The 25,391-nt window shown below is 41.0% G+C and overlaps 1 protein-coding gene across 1 annotated transcript; it reads left to right on the top strand.

Moving 5' to 3' along the window:
* Window positions 1–222: 222 nt before the first annotated feature.
* LOC102285616 (craniofacial development protein 2) lies at window positions 223–20,476 on the top strand. The gene is made up of 8 exons (XM_005894306.3): window positions 223–541; window positions 8,037–8,154; window positions 9,125–9,341; window positions 9,634–9,755; window positions 11,024–11,998; window positions 12,550–12,669; window positions 16,446–16,565; window positions 19,519–20,476. Exons 1-8 carry the CDS (start codon window positions 238–240, stop codon window positions 19,562–19,564), a joined length of 2,022 nt encoding a protein of 673 aa, XP_005894368.2. The 5' UTR covers window positions 223–237; the 3' UTR covers window positions 19,565–20,476.
* The last annotated feature ends 4,915 nt before the right edge of the window (window positions 20,477–25,391 follow it).

The following is a 25,391-nucleotide window of genomic DNA, read 5'->3' on the forward strand; positions in this document are numbered from 1 at the left end:
CCATCTTCGGAACAACCCACTGCTGGTTAAAATTTTCACTCAGCGCATGTCCGCGAATAACCCTAGAAATCATAGCGAATATTGATTTGGAGGGGTTACAATAAGTTATAACAAGCCAAATTTAAAATACCAACCTGTGAATAGCGAAGGTAATCTGTATTCTCATGGGCAAAAACAAATCTTCCTTAAGTATACACAGATCAAAACAGCTGAGCTCTGAGCACTACAAGTTCCAGCATGCACCGCTTCAGGCCGGAGCCCGCGTTCTTCCAACCGCCCCAGCAGGGTCAAGCCGGAGCCTTTGGCCCGGAAGTATTGCCTTTCATCACGTGGTACGTTCTGCGCCTGCGCACACGCTGCGGGGCTGGGGGGAGTTGCGGAGTCAGGCGCCATCGACCACGCCGCAAGTCTACGGTCCCTCCTGGAGCTTTGCTGTTGTACGCCCCTGCTGCGTCCCTGTGGGCTTTGTGCGACAGCGACATGGAGGAATTCGACTCCAAAGACATTTCCACTTCGAAGGACGAGGACTGCGTGCCGTTGGGTGAGCGACTCTACCTGAGGCGAACGGCGGCTTGCCCCGCCCAGCGCCTCGCTTGAGGCACGCTTTGCCGATTGTGCGTTGGCCCGGCGGGCGGGTTCTCGAGTGGCTCCGCGTCCTCTTCCGCCTGCCCGCCCAGCGCGGCCCCCTGGGCTCGGCTTGTGTGGTTGGCGACGTTACGCGCAGCTGCTTCTCGGGGCCTGGCTTCGGCCATTTCCCCATTCGGAGCGCGAGAACCCTACCTCGGAGTCTGACGGCGGTCTGGCATCGCGTACCCTTAGCGACCCTGAACTCTTCTGAAAGGCAGTCTTATCCCCCCCAGACCTTCCGTCCCCAAGGAATTGCTAGCTGGCATCACGTCCCAGATACATATCTTCACTTTGTCCTCAAAAGGGATCTGGTTAAAAAGTCCACATAGTGATGTCCTTTACTTCTTTGCAACCTCTGTAACTCATAGCTCTCCTTTCGGATCTTTTTGTTTTTGTTTATGCTTCTAAAACAGAACGGGGCCAAAATGTCACCCATTCCTACCCTTTCGCCATCCTGCGCTTTCCCCAGGCTCCCCATCTCATTGGATGTATCTGCCCGCCCAATTGCTCAGGATAAAAACAAACAAAAAACCCTTGGCAGTTGTCCTTACTCTCACTTTTGCTCCAACCAATCATTAAATTCTGTTTGAGTCTACAAATAAGATTCATTTCTGATCACTCCCTCACCAGTCTCGCTCTTACTGAGCTACCATTATCATTTATGTGTGTGCTTAATCGCTAAGTGGGTCCGACTCAATGGGACCCCATCGTTTGTGGCCCCCTAGGCTCCTCTGTCCGTAGAATTTCCTCGGTAGAAATAGGGTGGTGGGTTGCCGTTATATCCTCCAAGGGATCTTCTTGACCCAGGGATCCAACCGGAGTCTCCAGTGTTCTCCCACGTCGCAGGCGAATTCTTTACCCACTGAGCCTCGAGGGGAGCCCATAATCACGAAGATTCACCGCACCAACATTGGTCTTTCCATATTGTCCATTGTGATCATTTGAAAACTAGTTTTCATTTTAATCGAAGTTACCATGAGCCTGCTTAAAAATAGGTATTTCTGAAAGGCTTATTTTGAAACTGAACGATTTCCATCACTTCTCCTCCCTGTCAGTCCTCCCTAGAAGGAACTGTTTTCTTCTTGTAAAATTTGGTGTTTCCGTCGTCTGTTGACTTAACCTATTCATGTTAGGTCTTCTTTTAACGTCTCCTTCAGTCTTTCCCCTCTACCAACACACACTTTTTCACCTTCAGACCCTTCCCACCTCCCCAGCCTTCCAATGTTCTTACCTCAGTTTGGGTTAGACTATTAATATTTAAGTATTCTTTTTATTTTTTTATAATGACTTTGTAAACATCCCGCGGTAATTTGTTTTTTGTTACTGGTCTTTGCTGCACTAGTTTTCTCTGTAGTGAATAATTTTCATTTTGTTGTTGCTTAGTCATCTATATACTTACTACTGATTTGATTCTGAACTTTCAAAATTGTTTGAGTTACCGCCCAACATTTAGATTTATTAATCGTCCTTTTTTTTGAACTCCCTCTTTGTTTCTGACCTGCTCCAATTTGGCTTGTTTTTTTTTTTTTTTTTTAATCATTTTTAAACCTAAGATCTATCATCATGACCACCTCTCTGGATGTTCCATTTAATCTTCTTTTCTCTTGGATTCCCTGTTTCTTGGGTCCCATGATGTCTTCTTTCTTGGCATGTTCCACCAAAATGAGGATAAATCATCAAATAACTTTTTCAACAAAATTGCATGATATAATCTTTTTTTGGTGACCCTCAGGCATGATTAGTAGTTTGGTATGGAATTTTGTGGGGTTTTTTTTTTTTTGAATTTTGTGTTTTATAATAAATTTTTAATGTGAATTTTGAAGGTTTTTGTCCCATTATTTTCTAAGTTTCCAGTGTTTTTATTTAAAAAAGTCTCTTGTTGATAGTTTCTACTCACTTATATAAAATACTTGTTTCTGGAAGGTGATAGAATCTTGTCTTTGTTTCTGATATTTCGCAGTGATATCCATCCTTCTGTAACTTCTTAAATTTGGAGAGGGACAGTTGTCTTCATTTTTTTTTCAGTAATCATCATTATTTATATATTGACTTATGTTATACCTTATGGACTGGTACTTTGTTTTTTCTATTTTTATCCTCTGTTTTCTAACTTTTAATTTTCTTTTTTGCTTTATGAGAATATTTCAGTATTTCAACATTCCGCTTTTGAGTTTTTTTCCTCCTTCCATAAGCTGTCCGTAAATATCTTCTCTGTGCAGCCTGGCATTGGAGTTGGTGACTTAGATGGCTAGGTGGGCTGCTTTTTCCACAATTACTTTGAGGTTCTTAGAGGAGGTGTTGGGAGCAGTCACAGCACAGTACGATTGGTTGCAGGTCAGCAACCCTTCAAGCTGTTTGATGTTGTAACCAGAAACTTCCAGAAGCCACTGAGAAGCATGTGCTCTGTTTTCTTGTTGTCCTCATAACCAGGGTTGGGTATCAGCCCTTGGATATTTTTAATTTTGAAAAATTTTTGGTTGAAAACTTCTATATAACATCATATTCTTGTTTCATGAGTGCAGTGTCTTAATGCCCTATAGATATTCATAAAGCTTTCAGGCCTCTTGCCTTCTGAGATGGCCCACACCCTGTGGGTTTCTCCCATGACGGCTCTTGCTTTCCAAGATGACCCCATTACCTGGGGCCCCTTTCTCCTTTGGAGATGGTTGGCATTCTGTCTATGGAATGTATCTCTCTCTCAATAAATCCACTTCATAAATGTCAAATAATAATAATAATGATGCTCTAAATAGTTCTACTTTTAACTTTTGTAGAGTAAAATTTACTCTTACAGTGTTCTGTGAGTTTTTTGAGAAACGTTTATTAGATTTATGTAACTACCACTAAAATTAACAGTTCCAAGACCACCCTTACCCTTCCCTACCCCGGAAGATAGGTCATACTCTGAGTGTATAGAAACCATTTTATTTCTTCTTTTCCAGGAGGCATACTTTTTCTTTCTTTTGGTAGCCTTATTTCACTGGGTTCAGTTCCAGTGTGTGTTGCATAGGAGTGGTGAGCATTCACATCCTTGCCTTGTTCCCAATTTTAAGGAGAAAACACGAGTGTTTTACCTATCATTATATGTTTGCTGTAGGTTTTTCATAGATGCCTTTTGTGTGTTTTAAGGACTTCACATTGCTACTTCATTACTAGCTCAATCACATAACATTACCAGGTCCATGTTTTTATGCTCTCCATTTTACAGGTGAAGAAACTGAGGCACCTAAAGTTACTCACCTAAATAGTAGCTGGGATGGACTTAAATTCCAGAAGACTTTCCAGGTGGTGCAGTGGTAAAGAATCTGATACTGAGTACAGGCTCACTCTGCTTGTTGAAGGACAGGCCAGTGAATCCAAGAGATGAGGTGTTGAGGCAAGGAATACAACTTTAAAAGTCGGCATTCTTAATCTTGTTGGGGTCTGGATGCCAGGTTGTTATATAAAATTGGAGAGAGAGAAACAGAGAGAAGCAATGAGGAACTAAAGCCAAAGGACAGAATAGGGAGAGGCAGTGAGGAAGTAAAGTAAAAAGGGTCTTCAGTCTTGAAATATATCTCTGGAAAGGGCCAGCCTTTGGAAGGGGTGTATTCAACTCTTCTTTTTAAGCTATTCACGGGTGAGTGGGATCAGATTATCTCTATGAGCGGAACAAAAGCTTTTTAGTTTAATAGTCAGGCAGAGGGGCAGGCAGGGTCCTGTGAAAGTGTTAGTCGCTCAGTCACGTCCAACTCTAGGGTCCTCTAAGGTAGGCTGTTATGGTGGTAGTAACAAAAACAATGAAAAAGAAGTCAAAGAAACAGTTTCCAAGATTAAGGAGTTAGAATTGGCTGCTGCTCTGCAACAGTTCCCCACTGTCAGAGTCCATTCCACAGCCTCTTGGAAAGAGAGAGAGTGCGTTCTGCTTGTCAGTGGATCTTGCTGGAGTGTCCACCTTTGGCGCCAGTGTTCTGAATGTTGAGATTTATCTTCTTCTTTGTTCCTCTTTGGAAAGTGTCTACTTTACACTTGTTGACTTAGAGATACTGAACTTCAGATCCAAGAGACAGTATCTTAAGAAATTCACCACTTTTCTATGTATGGGGAGATGCAAGAGTCAGGGCTCATTAAAATTATTTCCTTGGTAGGTCCATCACCTCTCTGGGAGCCTGTAATCCTGTATTCCCAGTTTCCTCAGGGTTCACCAAAAGGAGTTTTTTCAGTCTGATGCCTGCTAGGTTTTAAGTATTCCTCTTCCTCGGGGCTCGTTTACTCACATTGAAGGGCTGCAATTGCTCATTTCATTTCTCAGGTCTTCCCCTCTTGATCAAGAATTTAACTAATATTTGGGAGACTTTCCATGAACAGCTTTTGTCCCACAACACCGAGAGGCTCATCCCAGTTTAGACAAAAATTCTTGATGTGCCCCTCCAGGTGTTAAGTTTTGGACCAGGCTCCATGAATAATTAAAATTTCTCTGGATTCTGTCTTGACTATAATCCAGGAGACATTTTCCCTTGTTGCTCCTTATCATACAGAATTATGCTATTACAATTACTTTATGTGTGATTTTCTCAAAATGTTTAGCCATAAAAGTTTTGTTTGAGGCCTGATTACACATTGGTTATTACAGGAGACAGCATTTTTATTAATTAGATAGGATATAAGTAATGCAGCTATTAACATTGACAGTGACATAGTGCAGCAGGGGACACAAAGCACAATTTGAAAACAAAGAATAAACAATGTTTAGTGTAACTACTTGTAATCCAGTTGCAATAATCAAGCAACCAAAGGAGCCATAACTGATTCAGTGAGCTCTTTGCAGTTTCATTGTACTAACCATGCATGCTTGTGTATGGATTCATCTTTGAAACAAGCATATGGTACTGGTAGGATCAGCCAGGTAGAGGGAAAAAAGATAAATGTTTCAATTTTGTGAGAGTTGGAAAATAAAGAAGGCTGAGCGCTAAAAAATTGGTGCTTTCGAACTGTGGTACTGGAGAAGACTCTCTTCAGAGTCCCTTGGACTGCAAGGAGATCAAACCAGTCAATCCTAAAGGAAATCAACCCTGAATACTCATTGAAAGTACTGATGCTGAAGCTGAACCCCCAATATTTTGGCCACCTGGTGCGATCAGCTGACTCATTGGAAAAGACCCTGATGTTGGGAAGATTGAGGCTAGAGAAGAGGGCGATAGGGTGAGATGGTTGGATGACATCATCAGTTCAATGGATATGAACTTGGGCAAACTCGAGAGATGGTGAAAGACAGGGAGGCCTGCTGTGCCGCAGTCCATGGTGTCACAAAGCATTGGACAGGACTTGGTGACTGAACAACTAGAGTGATTGCTTCTATTCTGTTTCAGTGAACAGAGCTAGAAAATACTTAACCTTAAAAAGAGTTCTAAATTTTAAATTCAGTTTTACCATTTGTTTTCACTTAATTTCATTAAGGTAGTTTTATAATTGTGTGTCATTTCTCATATGCTGAAGATCTGTATTCCTAATGTGATTAGCAGAACAACTTCCTTGCTTTTACCTGTAATATAAAAGAAATACTTTCAAAATACCAACACTGATATTACTAATAGGAATAGAACATTTTTTGGTCTCTAGAATGCATTTTGCTAAGCGTATGCAGTCAAAATACTGTGAAGTCCGTGGAGATGTTAGTCTCCAGTGTCCGTCCTTAGTGTGTTGTGTTATCATTTTGATTATGTTTGTTTATTTAAACTTTGCTTAATTTAAGAGATATTCTGAATTCTGCAGAGAGAGAAACACAGAGAACTCTTGCTTCTGTCCCTGCCTATCCCACTGTGTTCTCCTGTGTTCTGTTGACGCTTACCGATAGTGATTTTCCTTAGTTTTCTGTTTTTCCTTGCAGTTTTGCCTTTTTATACTCTATTTATATTCAGTTCAGTTCAATCACATCTGACTCTGACCCATGGACTCCCTGTCCATCACCAACTCCCGGAGTTTACTCAAACTCATGTCCATTTGCTGTCTAGGATACCAACTTTGCTTTAGTTTTAGAACCCATGTATTGACTATTCTGTTGACCTCAAATGCTCATTTCACAGATTTTCCTATGGCTGGCTCATTCGCATCATCTTTGTTTTGTTTTTTCCCTAAACTGCTGTCATGTTGGTAGTTTTTAAGAGTTTTCTAATAATTTTGTTTTTATTAATTTTTTTAGTCATCCTTTTTTGTGGATGCCTCTGAGGAGATTAATTATTTTTTTCCCCCTTTATTTTGTTTGCTCTGATTTCCTTTCTGTTTGTTTTCAGTCTTGCCTTGGGTATTAGAGGCTTTCCTCGAGGGTTTGGTGGTCCTAGTTCGTTGTGAGTTAAACATATAAAACTAAATGGATCTGGAGAAATACTCAAAATAACACTCTTTGTAATGGTCTCAAACCAAATGTCCATAATGCAGGAATGGATAATTGTGGTATAGTCATACAATGAAATAATATTTAGGGATGACAATGAATAAGCTACAGCTCCATATAAGGAAGGGTGACTTAGAATGTTGAGTGGAAGAAGCTGGAGGCAAGAGTACATATTGTAGGCTTTTTGCTTAAGACTCAAAAACAGATGAAACTAATCCTTGATGTTAGACTTCAGAATAGTGGTTCCCTGTGGGATGTGGGTGGTGGCTAGTGATGGCAGCAGGGCCCAAGTGGCTTCTGCAGTGCTAGTCACGTTCTGTTTCTTCACCTGGCTCTAGTTATACAAGTGTGTTCACTTTGTATAATTTCGTTGATCTGTGTTATATTGTGTGCTTTTTGGTATATTGTACTTTCTGTAAAAGCTTAAGTGAAGTAACAAAATCTGGTGGTTTGGTAAAATCTGTGTGTGTACCAGGATCTGTTGGTTGTTACCCATAGAATGTGGTCAGACTGGGCATCCAAACAATACTCTTGTTCGGGACCCTGAATGTCAGGGAGATGGGAAATTGATGTGTTTCTTTCTGTTATGTCTTAACTTGAAGTCTTTAAGCCTTTTTCTAAACCTCTTTTATTGATAAGATATCTTTTGGTTAGTTTGAAAGATTCCAAGATCAGGTGGAAACATCAGTTTCTTTTTGAGAAGTACAGTAGTAGACTTGGAATTTCTGTTATTCAGTCAGCATATACTGCTAAAGACTTGTACAGCTGTGTCCTCTATGTGGAGCATAGCAGGAATTGCAGACATTAAGTATAAATGGAGTGAGTTCAGGAGAAAAATATGGACTGTCTTGGAGGCCTAGAATGGGGGAACGTAGCCTAGTCTTCAGAAACAAGGAGGACAGCCCTCAGAAAATGGTATTTAGTCTGGTGAAGAACAAGGGAAAGTATTAGACTTTTTTTTTCTTAATGAAAATGTGTCATCTCAATGTGAAAAACCTTTATTCCTGTCTGTCTGACCACCCTGTTAATGTGATTTCAGGTGGAGAATGTCATGAAGATGATATAAATGAATTAGTGAAGGAAGATGAAGTGGATGGTGAAGAGGAGACACAGAAAACCAAAGGGACAAAAAGAAAGGCTGAGAGCGTTCTGGCCAGGTGATGCTGCCCTCGAGGCCCTGAAGTCAGGGGCTGCTGTCACAACCATTGAGATTGATAGGATTGATCCGATGATATATTTCTTGCTGCCAGTGTTTCTAACCTTTTTCTCATTGAGGGGAACATTTTGTGGTATTTTGGAATTACATTCTTATTCTCTGGAAAGCTTTAAAAATTCTTGACCTTTAATTTTTAAAAAAATCGATGTGTAATCAATAAGTGCACCTGACTTAAAATGAAATTTCAATTAAAAATCTTTTTATTTGGCTGCACCGCTTGTGTGTGTCTTTGTAGGCATGTACATTTGTAAATAAGATCTGTCTTTTATTATCTAACTGATGTTTTTGTCTTCCTGGGCATTGAAACAAAAAGTAGATTGTAAAAAAAGATTTTGAATATTACATGATTTCCTTGTAGCGAGAATAGTCTTAAGCAATTACTGTTTTAAGCCCAGTGCTTTTGTCCTTGAGTTTTTCAGTATTCCATCTCCTATCTTCAGACAGACAGAAGATACAAGTCTTCCCTGTACCTCACCCCCTCAGAGCTCTAGGCAAAAGCAGTGTGTATAACTCTAAGGTTCTCTTCAATCTCTGTCCTTCAGATGAAATGACTTGTAAAAAGTCACAAATAGCTGACATTTGTTTGTTCTTAGAGCTCTCTTTTTAAACCAGTTGATTTTGTAAGGTGATTCTGGGTGTTTTCTTGGTAAAAATAGCTGATCCCAACTTAGAACAGTATATTTGATTCTAAGTGTTTCAGGAAAATGCTTACAGTAGGGATCCAGTTCTTTTTTTCCTTTCCACAAAATCACAGCTTATCTCTCCCACTCACTGTCTCATGCGTGTTAATCACTAGTCCCCAGTTTAAGAGTTTTCTTAGGTTTGCAACATTACGTTTGGAATTCAGGAAGGGATAACAAATTATTTTGCCTGTTTGTCTTCTCTTCTTCATTGTGACTGTTGGTGATTAGGAAGAGAAAACAAGGTCGCCTCTCACTGGACCAAGAGGAGGAGGAGGATGCCAGCAGGGAATCTGGAGGGAGGATTGTTGAGAAGGAAGATGCAGCTGCAGAGCAGGAAAAAGGCGCCGAGTCAGAGGATGCCAGGCAAGAGGAGGCTGACGTGCTGGCCAGCTCCGTCAGTGACGCAGAACCAAAATCAGAACTGCCTCCGAGTACACAAACCAAAGTAAGTTTATAGGTGAATGGGACAAATGCTTCCTCAGAAATGCCAGAAGTTCCCTAGGCAGATTTTCTCAATTTACAAACTGAGGTTTGAGGCTTCAGCAAAATCAAGCTAGCTGCCTTTTAATAGTAACTCTACTATGTGAAAAGCAAAGCATTCCCTGTGAGAGAAAGTCAGTTTTCAGTGAGTACTTAAAGATGGAAATATATGTTAAGACTAGCCAGAAACAATATATTTGGGTGGATCTTTCAGTTTTCATTCTAATGTGAAACTTATTACACTTCCTTTTTCATAGACAGGAGAGGAGACTGAAGAGACAAGTTCAAGTAATTTGGTCAAAGTGGAAGAGCTAGAGAAACCTAAAAAAGCAGAAGAAGTTAAACTCACCAAATCACCTCTTGCTGGTGAAGAAGTCAGGTAACGTGACAGTCACAAGCTTCAAAACTAGTTCTTTAAAAAAGCACATCTCTATCTTAACATATATTTTGTTTACTATTAATTGACCTATTCATTGGCTGCCCTGGGGCCTCCTTGCTGCACTCGGGCTTTCTCTGGTTGGGGTGAGCAGGGCCTCCTCTCTGGTGTGGTGTGCTGCCTTCTCACTGGGGTGGCTTCTCTGAGGCAGAGCCCTGGCTCTAGAGCGTGGTCTCAGTAGTTGTGGTGCACGGGCTTAGTTGCTCTGCAGCATGTGGTATCTTCCTAGACCAGGGTTCAAACCGCTGTCCCCTGCATTACACGGATTCTGAATCCTGGACCACCTAAAAAGAAACATCTTAAAAAAAAAGAGACATCTTTCTCAATGGTGTTAGATATCTGTTCTCATTCCAACCTCTCTTAATGTTTTGAAAGAGTTACACTTGAACTCAAGGAAAACAGTACTTTAGTCTTTGCAACCCTGTGGACTGTAGCCTGCCAGGCTCCACTGTCCATGGGATTCTCAGGCAGGAACACTGGTGTGGGCTGCCATGTCCTCCTCCAGGGATCTTCCTGACCCAGGGATCGAGCCCGAGTCACTTACGTTTCCCGAGTTGGCAGGGCCGGTTCTTTACTGCTGGTTCCACCTTGGAAGCCCCAAGGAAAACAGTGGCTCCTATGTGAGGGTACATGAGAACGGTCCTTTCACATATGGTAATAGTTTGGGGGTAGTATGAGGCGGTTAACTGAATGGAAACAAGAAAATGTAAGAGTTAAGCATTAAATACTTGGTTTGACTTAATTTTTGCCGTGCACGGTGACTTTAGCTATTTCTCCCTTTATAACTTCCTTTAACTTTGAATTATAAGCCCCCAAAAAACCTTTGAAAACCAGGTCCCAAATAAAAGTACTAGGAGAAAAGTTTGATTCTTATACTATTTTCTCATCTCAATGTTATTTTTTCTGTTGATTCACAGGTGTTTTTTTTTTTACTAGTTTAGAAAAACAATAAAAGCTTAATACTCTTGGTTGTTGTGGATGAGAGCCACATACCTGGAGTTTCCTCCTTCTCATTTATTTAAAATTATAATATGAAAATAGATCTGTAAGGTAGAGCTAAAGGAGAACAGATGAAGTTCCTGCCAGCTTGATGGGATTACAGGAGTTGGACACTAGTTAGGGACTAAACAACGACAACTTTCCCAATTTTGAACCCGTCTGTTGTTCTGTGTCCATCCAATTCTAACTGTTTCTTCTTGACCCACATGCAGGTTTCTTACACAGCAGGGAAGGCTGTCTGGCAGGACATCGGAAGATGAGCCCCGCAGGTCAGAAGGTGTTCAACATGCTACTGGAGAAGAGCAGAGGGCCGATACTAATACCTCCAGTAAGAATGAAGCGGCTGGGCCAAAGTGGAAAGGACAGTCAGCTGTCGATGTGTCTGGTGACGAAAGTAAACTCCGATGCTGTAAAGAAGAATACTGCATAGGAACCTGGAATGTTAGATCTATGAATCCTGGTAAATTGGATGTGGTGAAGCAGGAGATGGAAAGAATAAACATCGACATCTTAGGAATCAGTGAACTAAAATGGACAGGAATGGGCGAATTGAATTCAGATGACCATTATATCTATTACTGTGGGCAACAATCCCTTAGAAGAAATGGAGTCGCTCTCATAGTCAACAAAAGAGTCCGAAATGCAATAATTGGGTGCAATCTGAAAAACGACAGGATGATTTCAGTTCGTTTCCAAGGCAAACCATTCAACCTCACAGTAATCCAAGTCTATGCCCCAACTCCTTATGCTGAAGAAGGTGAAGTTTACCGGTTCTATGAAGACCTACAACACCTTCTGGAAATAACACCGAAAATAGATGTCCTTTTCATCATAGGGGATTGGAATGCAAAAGTGGGAAGTCAAGAGATACCTGGAATAACAGGCAGGTTTGGCCTTGGAATGCAAAATGAAGCAGGGCGAAGGCTAATAGAGTTTTGTCACCACAACAGGCTGGTCATAACAAACACCCTTTTCCAACAACCTAGTAGACGTCTCTACACATGGACATCACCAGATGGTCGATACCGAGATCAGATTGATTATATTATTTGTCGCCAAAGATGGAGAAGCTCTGTACAGTCAGCAAAAACAAGACCTGGAGCTGACTGTGGCTCAGATCATAAGCTCCTTATTGCAAAGTTCAGGCTTAAGTTGAAGATAATACCAAAAACGACTCGGCCATTCAGGTATGACCTAAATCAAATACCTTATGATTATACAGTGGCGGTGACAAATAGATTCATGAGATTAAGAGAATAGAGGGGCACAGAAATTAGGCCTGATAGAGAGTAGGACCAGATTTTGGGTGGTCTTGAATGTGAGTGAGGTTCAGCGGTTTGCGTTTTATGTTCTAAGTTAATACTGATCCATTACAAGAACTTAGGTAGGGGAGTAACGATGTTTTTTTGTTTCTTTGTTTGAAGTCATCCTTTGAGGTTAAAGCAGTCATAGCCAGAGAAGATATTTTTTTTTTTTTTTTTTTTTTTTTGAAGATATTTCTTAAAATTATTTTTATTCAATTTTTGGTTGCCCTGGGTCTTCATTGCTATTCACTGTCTTTGATCTTTGCAGAGAGAGGGACTATTCTCTAGAATTGTTCGAGTGAACTTTAATCATGAAGTTTAGCAACTAGAATTTACAGAAATCCCAGTGGTTTTTTCTTGTTACTTGTACCCTTTTCTTAGATTTTCTTTCTTTTTATTCTCTTGTAAACTTGGTATCTCCTTCCTTGGTGCAGAGTGACTAATGAAGAGGATGCCACAAATGAAGAAGCAAAATCCGTCTTAAAGCAGAATGAGAAAGAAAAACCTGAGGCTAACGTTCCTTCAACTGTGTCCTCAGTTCCTGGTGGGTCAGGGTGAGTAGTCTAGTCTCAGGCCCAGGCATACCTGAGATGTTGGAGAAGATGTCTTGAGTATAGTGATGCCCTTTACCTGTACCTATTAGTACTCTCTTTCTTGTTTTTCATCTCCCAAACTCTTTTTATTGGAAAAATACTGGAGAATGTCCTCTTCAAAAAAATGCTTTTTTGAAACAAATAAAACATGAAAACAAATTCCATGAGGTCTAGGAATCAGAAGATCCAACACTGGATAGGAGTCCTGAAGGCATCCTGAGGGTGACAGCAGTGGAGACCTAGTCCAAGAGAGCACTGAACCCACATTGTTAGAGAAGGATCCAGGAGTCTGGAAGAAGACACTTTTTTAAAACACCAAAGTACTTGAAACTTTTGAAGAGATTTATATAATGAAGGAAGTGGTTAGATTTGTATTACTATTAAGTGCATAGAGGTGAGTGACTTGCCTGGTGGCTCAGACTGTAAAGAATCTGCCTGCAATGCCGGAGACCCAGATTTGATCCCTGGGTTTGAGAAGATGCCCTTGAGAAGGGATGGCTACCCACTCCAGTAGTCTTGACTGGAGAATTCCATGAATAGACCATGAAATCACAAAGAGCTGGACACAGCTGAGCAACTTAACACTAAGTAGATAGGACATTCAACCAATGTAAAAACACCAGAAGATCGTTTGCCCATAGGGAAAACAATGCACTGGAAAGATGTAATCTATGGTTTACCTATGAATAGATTGCATATTTAGTTGCTAAGTTGTGTCCAACTCTTTGTGACCTCATGGATTGTAGCCTGCTAGGCTCCTCTTTCCATGGAGTTTCCAAGGAAGAATACTGGAGTGGGTTGCTGTTCCTTCTCCAGGAGACTCCTTTCCTGAGAGAAGGAATTCTGCTGCTGTTCTGCCTTTCTTGAAATACTTGCCAATTAGGGAGGGTGCAGAATTAACAATAGGTTTCTTGTTTGATTCTGAGAAAATTCCTGGTTCACAGTGTTGACACAGAGCTGAACGTACAGAAGACTTCACGTTTAAAAAGTAAGTTTTGAATGAAAATGTCAGCAGTTCGTCATAATTATAATAAAGATTTGGTTTTAGTACCTGCTTCCACCTGTAAGGATCTTATCAGAACAGAAAAAGGTCAAAACAGACTTAGAAATAATTTTATTAACACACAGTCAAGAACTTAATAGTTTTTCTCCCTTCGCATTTTCCATAGTGTATGAGAATTCTTTCTTTGGAGGAAGGAAAACTTAACTTTCTTCTTAACCTACATGTAAGAAGTAAAGCCGACAGTTAAGTAGGAGGAATCAGGGGTCTCTCCTAGAGAACGGTGAACATGGACCACTCCCATCACTGCACTGATCACCTCTGACTCCTGAGCAGAGCTCTCGATTTCTTTGTGGTGTTTGGGGTGGAACAAGTCACCTATAGGGCTTCACTGATCCTTTAGTTGGTTTGTTGCTTCACCCTTTCATCCCGAAGCAATGAAGTTTTGTGTTTTTACATTTAAAAACATGAATGGCTTTTCCTGTCAGGTTATGAGTTTTTTCAGCACAGGCCCTCCTTATCTTTGCACCCCTGACTCCAAGCAACACTGTACACTGCTGCTCGTTGTACCAAATGGAAACCCTGAGAGAGAGGTTTGAGTGCAGGCCATTCTTGTGAGAAGTGATTCCTGGGAACCTGAGCAGGGAGGTAAAAGGGTGAGGGAAGGTAGCCAGGGCAGAGTGTTTTCCAGCTGGTGCTGGTGGTGGCTGCTACTCTGTCCTGTTGGGGGACTTGGCTGGGGTGAGGAGGTTGGGGCGGTGTGATCCTCCAACTCCCTGCCATGCTCGCTCAGCTGCTTCCGTGGCACTCAGGCCATGGGCTGGAGGTGTTTGCAGTGACGCTGTTCTCAGGGTGTCGTGGCGGTGAATGCAGGGACATGAGGAAGGGCTATGTTCCCATCTGCTCTGTACTTTTTATCTGCTTCTTCATCCAAACGTTTGTCTCCCACTGGAGCAGCTAGGTGGTGGAAGTCATGGAGTAGTTACCCAGGAATCTAAGAAGGAACAAGACTCGAGTGCGTGCTGCCACAGTGGAAATGGAGTAAACATCAAGGGAGGCGGCTGTGAGGGGAGCAGAGTAATGGGAGCAGAGTTCTCCAGACTGACCTTATTAATAATCTAGGACAGTAGTTTTTAAGCTGTTGTTGGCAACGTTTAAGAGAAATGAAACAATAAAAAAATGTCAGAACTAGAGTTGTTCTAAGTGTTCCAATGAATTTAATCTTTTATTTTCATTAAACCTTTTTTTACTCAGTTAATCTTTTCCAGTAAAGATTTCCAACTTAAGTTCTTTTGATGTATATAACTTAGAGAAGACTCTTCGGAGTTTGTACTTAATGCTCTCAGTAACACTGAGCCATCAGAAGAACTTGAGTAGGAGTAGCAGATTGTTTCATTGCTTGAAGTCATCCTTCAAGATTAAAGCAGTCTTTCCCAGTGAAAGTTCATGGGTTTTTTCCAATTTATTATTTTTGGTGCGCAGGATCTTTATTGCTGCTTTCTCTAGTTGAGGACTTCAGCTAGACTGTAATTGTAGCGCATGAGTTTCTCACTGCAGCGGCCTCTCTTGTGAGTGACTAACACTTTCTCTTGTGGGGGAGCACAGGCTCTAGGCGTGTGGGCTTCAGTAGTTGTAGCTCTTGGGCTCAATAGTTAGGATACATGGGCTTAGTTACTCTGTGGCATCTTCCTGAACCAGGCATCCAGCTCACGTTCCCTACATTGACAGGTGCGTTCCCATCTACTCTACCACCAGGGAAGTCCCTGCCAGTGAAGATTCTTAGTGTAAGACTTGAAGTACTTACTTTGTGCCACTTGTGTGGGTGACAGAGTACTGAGTGCAGGAGTTAGTTCTTAGCAAGAAAATTTTGTTCTTGTCTCAAGATGCCTGGAGGGAAGAAGAGAAAAGATGAGAACTTTTATTCCTTGGAAATCTGGAATTTATAGGATTTTCTCATAATTCTGAATGACCTTTTTGATCACTCAGGATAACACAATGATCATAATCTTAGACTGTCCGACACACAGATTGGCATTTAAATGGAATTCTCAGATGTTTTTATTGACTTGGGAAACCCATACATTAGGCATTTCCCTTCTTTATCTGAAATTTCTGGCACCATCCATATCTTTATTTGATGTTTTAGGAGTCAGTTTTGTTGAGAACCTTTCTTTCCTATCTGAAATTGGACAAGATTCTAAATTGTGTAACTTTATTCCACTTCTAAGTCACTACTTGTGTGGCCAATGTTAAGGAATTTTGTTTCATCATTGGGTTTTTTTTAGATATAGAACAGAAGCCTTTAGAGTATCCCAATTGTTTATACTGTTGCTTTTCTCCTTGAAATAATGCCAGTGTGTTTCTCCCAATTACTCCACCTCCTTGTTCCCACTTTGACTTAAGCGTGAGCACTAATGTGCATGTGAGGTGCAGTGGGAGAGCCCTTCAGTTCTCACATCAGTGACACATGTGGGCTGTGATTCAGTGGTGACTGTCATGTGACAGAAATGAGGGGATTTTATAAAGATGTCAGACTTCCATCTGCTGTTGTTTCATTTGTTAAGTTAATAAGGGGAAATGTCTTTGTCTAGAAGTGTTTTGGTAAACTTGAATCATAAGATTCAGCAGTCAGAATTTCCAGAAAGCCCGGTGTTTATCCTTGTTATTTGGGCCCTTTTTAAAGATTTTATTTCTTTTTATACCTCTTGTAAACTTGGTGTCTCCTTCCTTTGTGCAGCATGACTAAGGAAGTGGGTGAAACATCTCAAGAAGCGAAATCTGTGTTCAAGCAAGATGAGAAAGACAAACCTCAAGCTAATGTCCCCTCAGCGGTGCCATCACTTCCTGCTGGGTCAGGGTGAGTAGTCTAGGCTCAGGTCCAGGTGTACCTGCCACGTTGGAGAAGTTGTTTTCAGTACAAGGACATCGTTTACCTGTAGCTCTCATGACTCCTTTCTCGAGAGAAGAAATTCTCCTGCTCTTCTGTCTTTGCTGAAATACTTGTCAAAATGGAGGATGCAGAGAACAATTAGCCATAGGTTTCTTGTTTGATTCTGATAAAAGTCCTGATTCACAGTGTTGGCTGCAGAGCTCAACATGTAGTAGACTTCATGTTTAAAATGTATTTTTAAATGAAAACATTAGTAATTTATCATAATCTGTAATAAAGATTTGGGTTGAGTACTTTCTTTGACCCCTGAGTATCTCATTGGAACAGGAAAAAGTTAAAGGTAACTTCCAAATAATTAACACAGTGTCAAGAACAGAATAGTTTTTTTTCCCTTCATATTTTCTGTTGTATATGAGTTATTTTGAGCTGAATAGTAGAATTTTTTCTTCGCAGGCAGTAAACATTTTTTTCTTCATAACCTGTATCTAAGAAGTAAAGCAAACAGTTAAGTATGGGGAGTCTCAGGGCACTAGCCTCCAGACAAGTGGACATGGACCGCACCCATCACAGCCCTTACCACCCTCTGACTTTTGGGTAGAGCTGTCTTGTGTTGGAGGTAAAACAAGTCACCTGTAACAGCTTCACTGACCCTTCAGTTAGTTTGTTGCCTCATCCTCTCCCTCACCCCCCAGAACAGTGTAGTCTTGAGTTTTTTACATTAAAAAAAAAAAATCATTGGCTTTCTTGTCAATTTATCAGTTTTTATAGGACAGACCTTCCTATTCATTGCATTTCTGGTTTCAAACAACACCATGTACACTGGTGTGCTTTGATCCAAACACAGACCCTGAGACGGAGGTTTGAGTGCAGGTTGTTAGTTTGAGGGGTGATTCCTGGAAGCCCGAGCAGGGAGGTGAAAGGGTGAGGGAAGGTAGCCAGGGAAGAAAGCAGCTGTGTTTTCCAGCTGCTGCTGGTGGTGGCTGCTACTCTGTCCTGTTGGGGGACTTGGCAGGGAGTGAGGAGGTTGGGGCCGTGTGATCCTCCAGCTCCCTGCCATGCTCGCTCAGCTGCTTCCATGGCACTCAGGCCATGGGCCGGAGGTGTTTGCAGTGACTCTGTTCTCAGGGTGTCGTGGCCATGAGTGCAGGGACGTGAGGGAGGGCTGTGTTCACATCTGCTCTTATTTTTTTTTTTTTTAACATTTATTTATTTCCCTGTGCTGAGTCTTAGTTGTGACACATAGGATCTAGTTCCCCGACCAGGGATCTGCATTGGGAGCCCTGAGTTTTAACCACTGGACCACTAGGGAAGTCGCTGCTCCATACTGTTTATCTGCTTCTTCATCCAAACATTTCTTTCCCACTGGAGCACCAGGTGGTGGAAGTCATGCAATAGTTACACAGGAACCTAAGAAGGAATAGGATTTGAGTGCTTGCCACCACAGTGGAAGAGAGGTAAACACCGAGGAAGGTGGCTGTGAGAGGAGCAGAGTCCTCCGTACTGACTGTTAATGCCCTAGGCCAGTGCTTTTTAAGCTGTCATTTGCAGTCATCATTTAAGAGAAATGAAATAGAATGAAACATGTTCTAACCATGGGGCTGCCAAGGCATTCCCTATTTCAGCTATTAATGTGCTTGTACAGGGGAACAACATAACACTGTATGTGTTGTGAGGACTGAAGATGCTGTTGGCTGAAATAACATGGCTTTATCCTTTTTTTTTTTTTTTTTTGGCTTTATCCTTCTAATCATTATATTGTTTGAAAAGGATTCTCTTCAGACCAGTGGCTTTCAAACTTTATTGATTGCCACTCACAATAAGAGTATGTGTTATTAGTACTTCGTGTACTCATAAATGTAGGTTTGTATGATGAACTCTATGTCCATTACTATGTAATCATTTAGTATGTGTCATTTGAAAAAATGTTATGACCCATTGAATTGATTGCAAAATCTGTTACAACCTATATTTTAGAATACTGCTTTAGACTACATATAGCATTAGCATTCTTTGGGCTTAATTGTGGTTTCCAAGGCTTGTTTCTGGTATTACTAAACAGTGTCTGTTGGATTTATTGAATGTGTTACTATGAAAGTTACTTTCTGGATGAAGTATTAGACTGAAAGGCAGAGATTCTTCTGCCTTAGCTTTCTAGCACAGATACTTTCAATTGGCATAATTTTTACTTCTAGCTTCCTTGAGTGCTTTTAAAATAATCCCTGTTGATGCTTAGACATTCTACTTGGAGACAGCATGTTTCAGAAAATACTATTACCATAGTTCTGAAGATAAGCAGAGGAAGATGTGACAGCCTGGCAAGTTCACCTTGTTTAAGTCACTCATGAAAATCATCTCACTGTATTCTGTATTAATGCTTTTGTTTCTTAGAGCTAATAGCCTTTCAAAAATAAGAAATCCACTATGTTTTAGGGAAACCCAGCAGGAAACAGATGGCATCTTCATATTTCAGTATCTTGAGGAGAGTTTAATAACTCACAATGTAATGAAAAATCACAGGGTTAGGGAGAGTGTGGTATCCCCAGCTAGTAGTAATGAGGCTCCATCACCACCCCTAGACCTGAGGGGCCACAGCAGGGAACAGTCTATGGCAGCGGCGATAGAGAGGGCCTCGTGTGAGGAGTTGAACCTCACTTGAGTGATGGACCATCCAGGGAGATGCCAGGGGAATAAATATCCAAATATCTTATTCCTCCCTCCACCCCACCTTTTGCTAGAGACTCCATTGGCCACTGAGGCTCTTGAAATTTTAATTTTCAGATATGCCTTCCAATGTGTCCTTTACATTTTCCTTCAAGAGAATTTATGTCCTTCAAGAGAATTAAATATCAGAGCTTTTGAAATCCCAATTTTAGCTCTTTTGATTTTTCTTCTAATCCCTAACTTTCTTTTTCATTTAAAGGCCTGAAAAATGTGACCTTGAAAAGAAAAAGGATTGCAACAATTAAGTATCTGACTTTGTCCTTAAGCACCTAAACTGGTTTGTATAAAATACAGTTGTTAACCTGTTTTTGTTATCTTTTTCTGTTTTGTTATCTGTTAACAAAACAAAATTGTTATTGTTAGCTGTTTTGAAAATAATTTTGGCAATTAAGTCTTGACATTTTTAAAGGGGAGTTTTCATTGTGAGTGTAAGGCTAACTGCCCATGACTTCATGTGCAGTGCTATTTGATTTAAAGCAATATGCACTCTGGCTTCTGATTAAAAATAGCCAGGAGAACCAATTTTCCAGGGGTAGTCAGAGAAGAAAAGTACAAAGGATCACAAAAAAGTAACTGGACTTTTTTTTTTTAACTAATAGAAAAAGTTGCTTTTTTTTTTTTTAAACTTAGTGAAGACTCTTTAGAGACCCTTGGACTGTAGTGAGATCAAAAGAGTTAATCCTAAAGGAAATCAACTCTGAATATTCAATGGTAGGACTGTTGCTTAAGCTCCAATAGTTTGGCCACCTGATGCAGAGTGCTGACTCATTGAAAAATACTCACACTGGGAAAGATTGAAGGCAGAAGAAGAGGTCAGCAGAGGACGAGATGGTTTGATACTATTACCGACTCAGTGAACACGAATTTGACCAAACTCCGGGACATAATGGAGCACAAAGGAGCCTCGGGAGCTGCAGTCCATGGGGTCACAGAGTCTGACATGACTTAACAATTGAACAACAATTCAACATATATCTTTAACTGTATTTCCTTTATGTTCAACTTAACTAGTTTATGGTAAAATTCTTGTCCAAAGATGTGATTTAACTCTGCTTTGTAGGCTGTATGTTAGCATCCAGAAGCTTTTGTATGATTATACACTGGGATTGCTGAAAGCTGATACAGTTTGTGAAATAAATGTATCATTTCAACACTGAGTCCACATGAAGAGGAGCTTCATGGTTTTCTGTGACATAAATCATTTTCTACTCTGCCGTTTTTTGGCAAATTAGATTGTCTGGTTTGGTTAGTTTACCCCATTGTCACAGTTAGACACAGCTGCTATAATTCCAGGCATTGCACAGATATTCAGTGTCTGGCAGGAAACTACCCATCCATTCTCTAATACTTTGTTTTAGTTTAGGTATAATATACACTGTAGTACACAAATCTTGAATGTGTGTCTTGATGAATTTGTATATATTTATACACTATACAAAGTGGTAGCAGTTAGATCAAGATACAGAATGTTTCTCCACCAGGCTCCTCCGTCCATAGGATTCTCCAGGCAAGAATACTGGAGTGGTTTCCCATTTCCTTCTCCAGGGGATCTTGCTGACCCAGGGATCGAACCCAGGTCTCCGCATTGCAGGCAGATGCTTTAACCTCTGAGCCACCAGAGAAACCCCATACACTACGAAGTGGTAGCAGTTAGATCAAGATACAGAATGTTTCTAGCACACCAGAGTGATGCAGAGCTCAGCTAGAAGCCTCCGATATCTGATGTATCCTAAGAGAGGAGAATCTTTTCTGTTTCTAAAATGTGGTAAGCCAAGATTGGACAGTAGGAAGAAACTTTGGGGAATGAGAGCGGGAAGGATCCCATAAATTATATTGCCAAGACAACACAGTAATAATTAACCAGGAAACTTGGGGATTGGGATTTTATTGTGGCCAACTGGAGACCTTTCTCTAAAGGGATTCCTCAATTTCAGCCTATTTCTGCTTGGTGGGATTATGTGCCCAGTCTTGGCAGATTCTCTACTTTTTCAAAGGAAGTTGGAAATCTAGATTATGTACAATCTCTCAGTTTTTAAGTGCTGGTATTTTGAGTGTTCCCCATACCAACAAGCAATTCTTGGACAACAGCACGGTGCCCAGCAATTGAACTCAATTCTGACTCTACCCAGACATAGCACCAGATTCTACCTGTTAAGTACTGAGTCCTACCAGACCAACCCCTACTCCAGCATACAGTTCCAAGTCCCAGTTGTTACCTGTGCTTCTGACTGATAAGTTGGGTTCTATTAATTCGTTAGACTGACTCATAGAACTGAGGCATTTTACTTACTAGATCACTGGTTTTTCATAAGGATATAGCTCAGGAACAGCCAGATGGAAGAGATGCACAGGGCTATGCATGGGGAAGGAGTGTGGAGCTTCCATGACCTCTCCACAGGCACAGTTCTCCCGGAATTTTCACATGGTCACCAACTGGGAATCTCTCAACCCTGTCCTTTGGGTTCATCATTACATCATTACGTTGCATGATTCATTAAATCACTGGCTACTGGGGAGGGATTCAGCTTGCAACATGCTGCGCCTCCCCAGAGGTGGGGCAGGGGAGGGCTGTAGGGGGCTTGGGAACTGAAAGTTCAATCCTGTAATCACAAGGTTGGCTCTCCTGGCAACCAGCACCTATCCTTTGCTAACACAAAACACCTTGATCACTCAATATTCCAGAAATTCCAGGGTTTTGGAAGATAACGAGCCAGGAACTATGGATGAAGATGGGAGTATATGAGAAATTTTGGTCATCTCAATGACCAAATGTATATTTGTTCAAAATCAATATAATAGCTGGTGACATATTTTAATTCATGGAAAATGCTTTTCAAGTCCAAAAGTATATGTCTTTAAGCTGGATTTGGCCTGCTAACCAATTTTAGACTTCCTTACTAAACAACACAATAGAAAATAGTTTCCTGGTTACCCTTAAAGTGGTCAGAATCTGAACAAATGTATGGGGTGCTGGTAAGCTGTGAAGAGAATGGGAGAAGCAGGGTGTTGGAGGAGAGAGACTGCTGAAGAACTCTGGGGTAGCCTTTTCCTCAGACTCAGATCCCAGGGATGGGGCAAAAAGCTACATCCCAGTTTGTCACCGCTGGGTTTAACTATGCTGTCCAAGGAAAATGAGACAGAATGGTCAACTCTCAAATATTGGGTCTTAATTGTACATCTATTTTTCTATTCTCACATAAGAAAGATTTATTGAAATGAGGCATAGACTTAAATATAAGAATTAAAGCAATAAAACTCTCAGAAGAATACAGGAGTAAGTTTTGTGATCTTGGGTTAGGCAAAGGAACATTAGATACAACCCCCAAAGCACGAGGGATGTTAGAAACCAGGTAGACGGGACTTCATAAAAATTAAAAATTTTTATGCTTAAAAGGATGCCATTAATGTGAAAAGATCCCCACAGAATAGGAGGATTATTGCCTCCCAGAATTGCAGTATACAAAATTTTTAATCTGAGAGAATGAGAACCATTACATATGGTAGTACTTGCATATGTATTAGCTTGAAGGAAATGGTGTGGATGATGTTCGATTTCTAGAATACAGCTTACCCTTGTAATTATGTCTGTAAGATCACCATATACACACAGTTGACAAAAACATACAGGGTTGAGTTCCTGTATGTTTCTGAGAACCTATAGGTTTTTGTCAACTGATGAGTACATAACCTTGTTTTACCTGTGTTTCTGTTCAAAGATACAATTTAATATATCATTTTTATAAATAATGATATACAGTATTTATAATGAAACGTTTCAATGAGTATTACTGTGTTATGAGTAACAGTGAGATTGTGTACCTTAATTCTCCCCTAAGTCATACATAAACGCATACTAGTCTGTATAGTCATGCATATAAAGTCCTGGGAAGTGAAAAATTAAGCATTTAAAGTTTTATAAAAGCACCTAATATTTTCCTATTGATGGAGCTACAGGCTGTACAGTGATGCAGTGGACACTATGGTCAAACCTCTCCTCTCCACTCATGACCCAGATAAGCACGATGGTGTGATCATTCACCTGAAGCCAGACATCCTGAAATGTGAAGTCAGGTAGGCCTTAGGAAGCATCACTATGAACAAAGCTAGTGGAGGTGATAGAATTCCAGTTGAGCTATGAAAGTGCTATGGAAAGATGATGCTGTGAAAGTGCTGCACTCAATATGCCAGCAAATTTGGAAAACTCAGCAGTGGCCACAGGACTGGAAAAGGTCAGTTTTCATTCCAATCCCAAAGAAAGGCAGTGCCAAAGAATGTTCAAACTACCGCACAATTGCATTCATCTCACTCGCTGGCAAAGTAAGGCTCAAAATTCTCCAAGCCAGGCTTCCACAGTATGTGAACATCTTCCAGATGTTCAAGCTGGATTTAAAAAAGGTAGAGGAAGCAGAGATCAAATTGCCAACAACCGTTGGATCATCGAAAAAGCAAGAGTGCCAGAAAAACATCAACTGCTTTGTTGACTGTGCCAAACCCTTTGACTGTGTGGATCACAACAAACTGGAAAATTCTTCAAGAGATGGGAATACTAGACCACCTGACCTGTCTCCTGAGAAATCTGTATGCAGGTCAAGAAGCAGCAGTTAGAACTGGACATGGAACAACAGACTGGTTCCAAATAGGGAAAGGAGTATATTAAGGCTGTACATTATCACCCTGCTTATTTAACTTATATGCAGAGTACATCATGCAAAATGCTGGGCTGGAATCAAGATTGGTGAGAGAAACATCAATATCCTCAGATACACAGATAACAGCACCCTTATGGCAGAAAGCGAAGAAGAACTAAAGAGCCTCTTGATGAAAGTGAAAGAGGACAGTGAAAAAGCTGGCCTAAAACTCAACATTCAGAAAAGATCACGGCATCCGGTCCCATCACTCCACGGCAAATAGATGGGGAAACAGTGGAAACAGTGAGAGACTATTTTTCGGGGCTCCAAAATCATTGCAGATGGTGACTGCAGCCGTGAAATTAAAAGACGCTTCTTGGGAAAAGTTATGACCAACCTAGCATATTAAAAAGCAGAGACATTACTTTGCCAACAAAGGTCGGTCTAGTCGACTATGGTTTTTCCAGTAGTCATCTATGGATGTGAGAGTTGTCCTATAAAGAAAGCTGAGCGCCAAAGAATTGATGCTTTTGAACTGTGGTGTTGGAGAAGATTCTTGAGAGTCCCTTGGACTGCAAGGAGATCAAACCAGTGAATCCTAAAGGAAATCATTCCTGAATATTCATTGAAAGGAATGATGCTGAAGCTGAAGCTCCAATACTGTGGCCACCTGATGCAAAGAGCTGACTCATTGGAAAAGACCCTGATGCTGGGAAAGGTTGAAGGCGTGAGGAGAAGGGGACAACAAAGGAGGAAATGGTTGGATGGCATCACTGAATGGATGGACATGAGTTTGGGTAAGCCCTAGGTGTTGGTGATGGACAGAGAAGTCTGGCATGCTGCAGTCCATGAGGTTGCAAAGAGTTGGACAGGACTGAGCTAGAGAACTCTGATACAAGGGCTGGATGAGAGAGGTAGTATTTGTGGGCATGAAAAGAACTTGTACCTTGGTGTGGGGATTTTTGAGTGTCCTACAGCAGTGGAGTGGGGCATTATGCAAAATCAAAATCTTGAAGGAAAAGTTTCTGCCCTGGAGACAGTATTCAACTTCTGGTAGACTGACATAAGGTATGGTTCATGCTTTTCCTTCTAAGTAACTCAACTTGCAGCTCTATACCAGTAGGGGTTTGCACTTAAAGTCGACCTTAGCATTAGTGCACAAAAATAAGGTTTCATATTCCTGGAATGATTTAACGTCAGTGGCACTGGAGGCTATTCGCATTATATAGGTTCTTTTAACAACATCCCTGTAAAATAAGCCAGTTTCATAAGCGTTGAAAACCTGCTCTTTCATATATCCTCTTCCTGTATAACAATTAGCAAGTATTGTTTGAGTTCCGCAGCTTCCAGATCTGCAAAACTTGCCCCACCTGCAAGGTTAACACAACAGATACCATCCTGACTTTTGAAATGTGCAAGCCTTCCAGCACTAGTGGAGAGGTTC

The sequence above is a fragment of the Bos mutus genome, chromosome 18 (genome assembly GCF_027580195.1).
Source record: "Bos mutus isolate GX-2022 chromosome 18, NWIPB_WYAK_1.1, whole genome shotgun sequence".
NCBI lineage: Eukaryota > Metazoa > Chordata > Mammalia > Artiodactyla > Bovidae > Bos > Bos mutus.

What these genes read in the sequence shown, in the direction of transcription:
- LOC102285616 (XM_005894306.3), top strand. Translation starts at nt 238, where the DNA reads ATGCACCGCTTCAGGCCGGAGCCCGCGTTCTTCCAACCGCCCCAGCAG. An exon ending in CTCCGAGTACACAAACCAAA is followed by an intron (nt 9,342 to 9,633) that starts GTAAGTTTATAG and finishes CCTTTTTCATAG; the next exon opens with ACAGGAGAGGAGACTGAAGA. An exon ending in AAAACGACTCGGCCATTCAG is followed by an intron (nt 11,999 to 12,549) that starts GTATGACCTAAA and finishes TCCTTGGTGCAG; the next exon opens with AGTGACTAATGAAGAGGATG.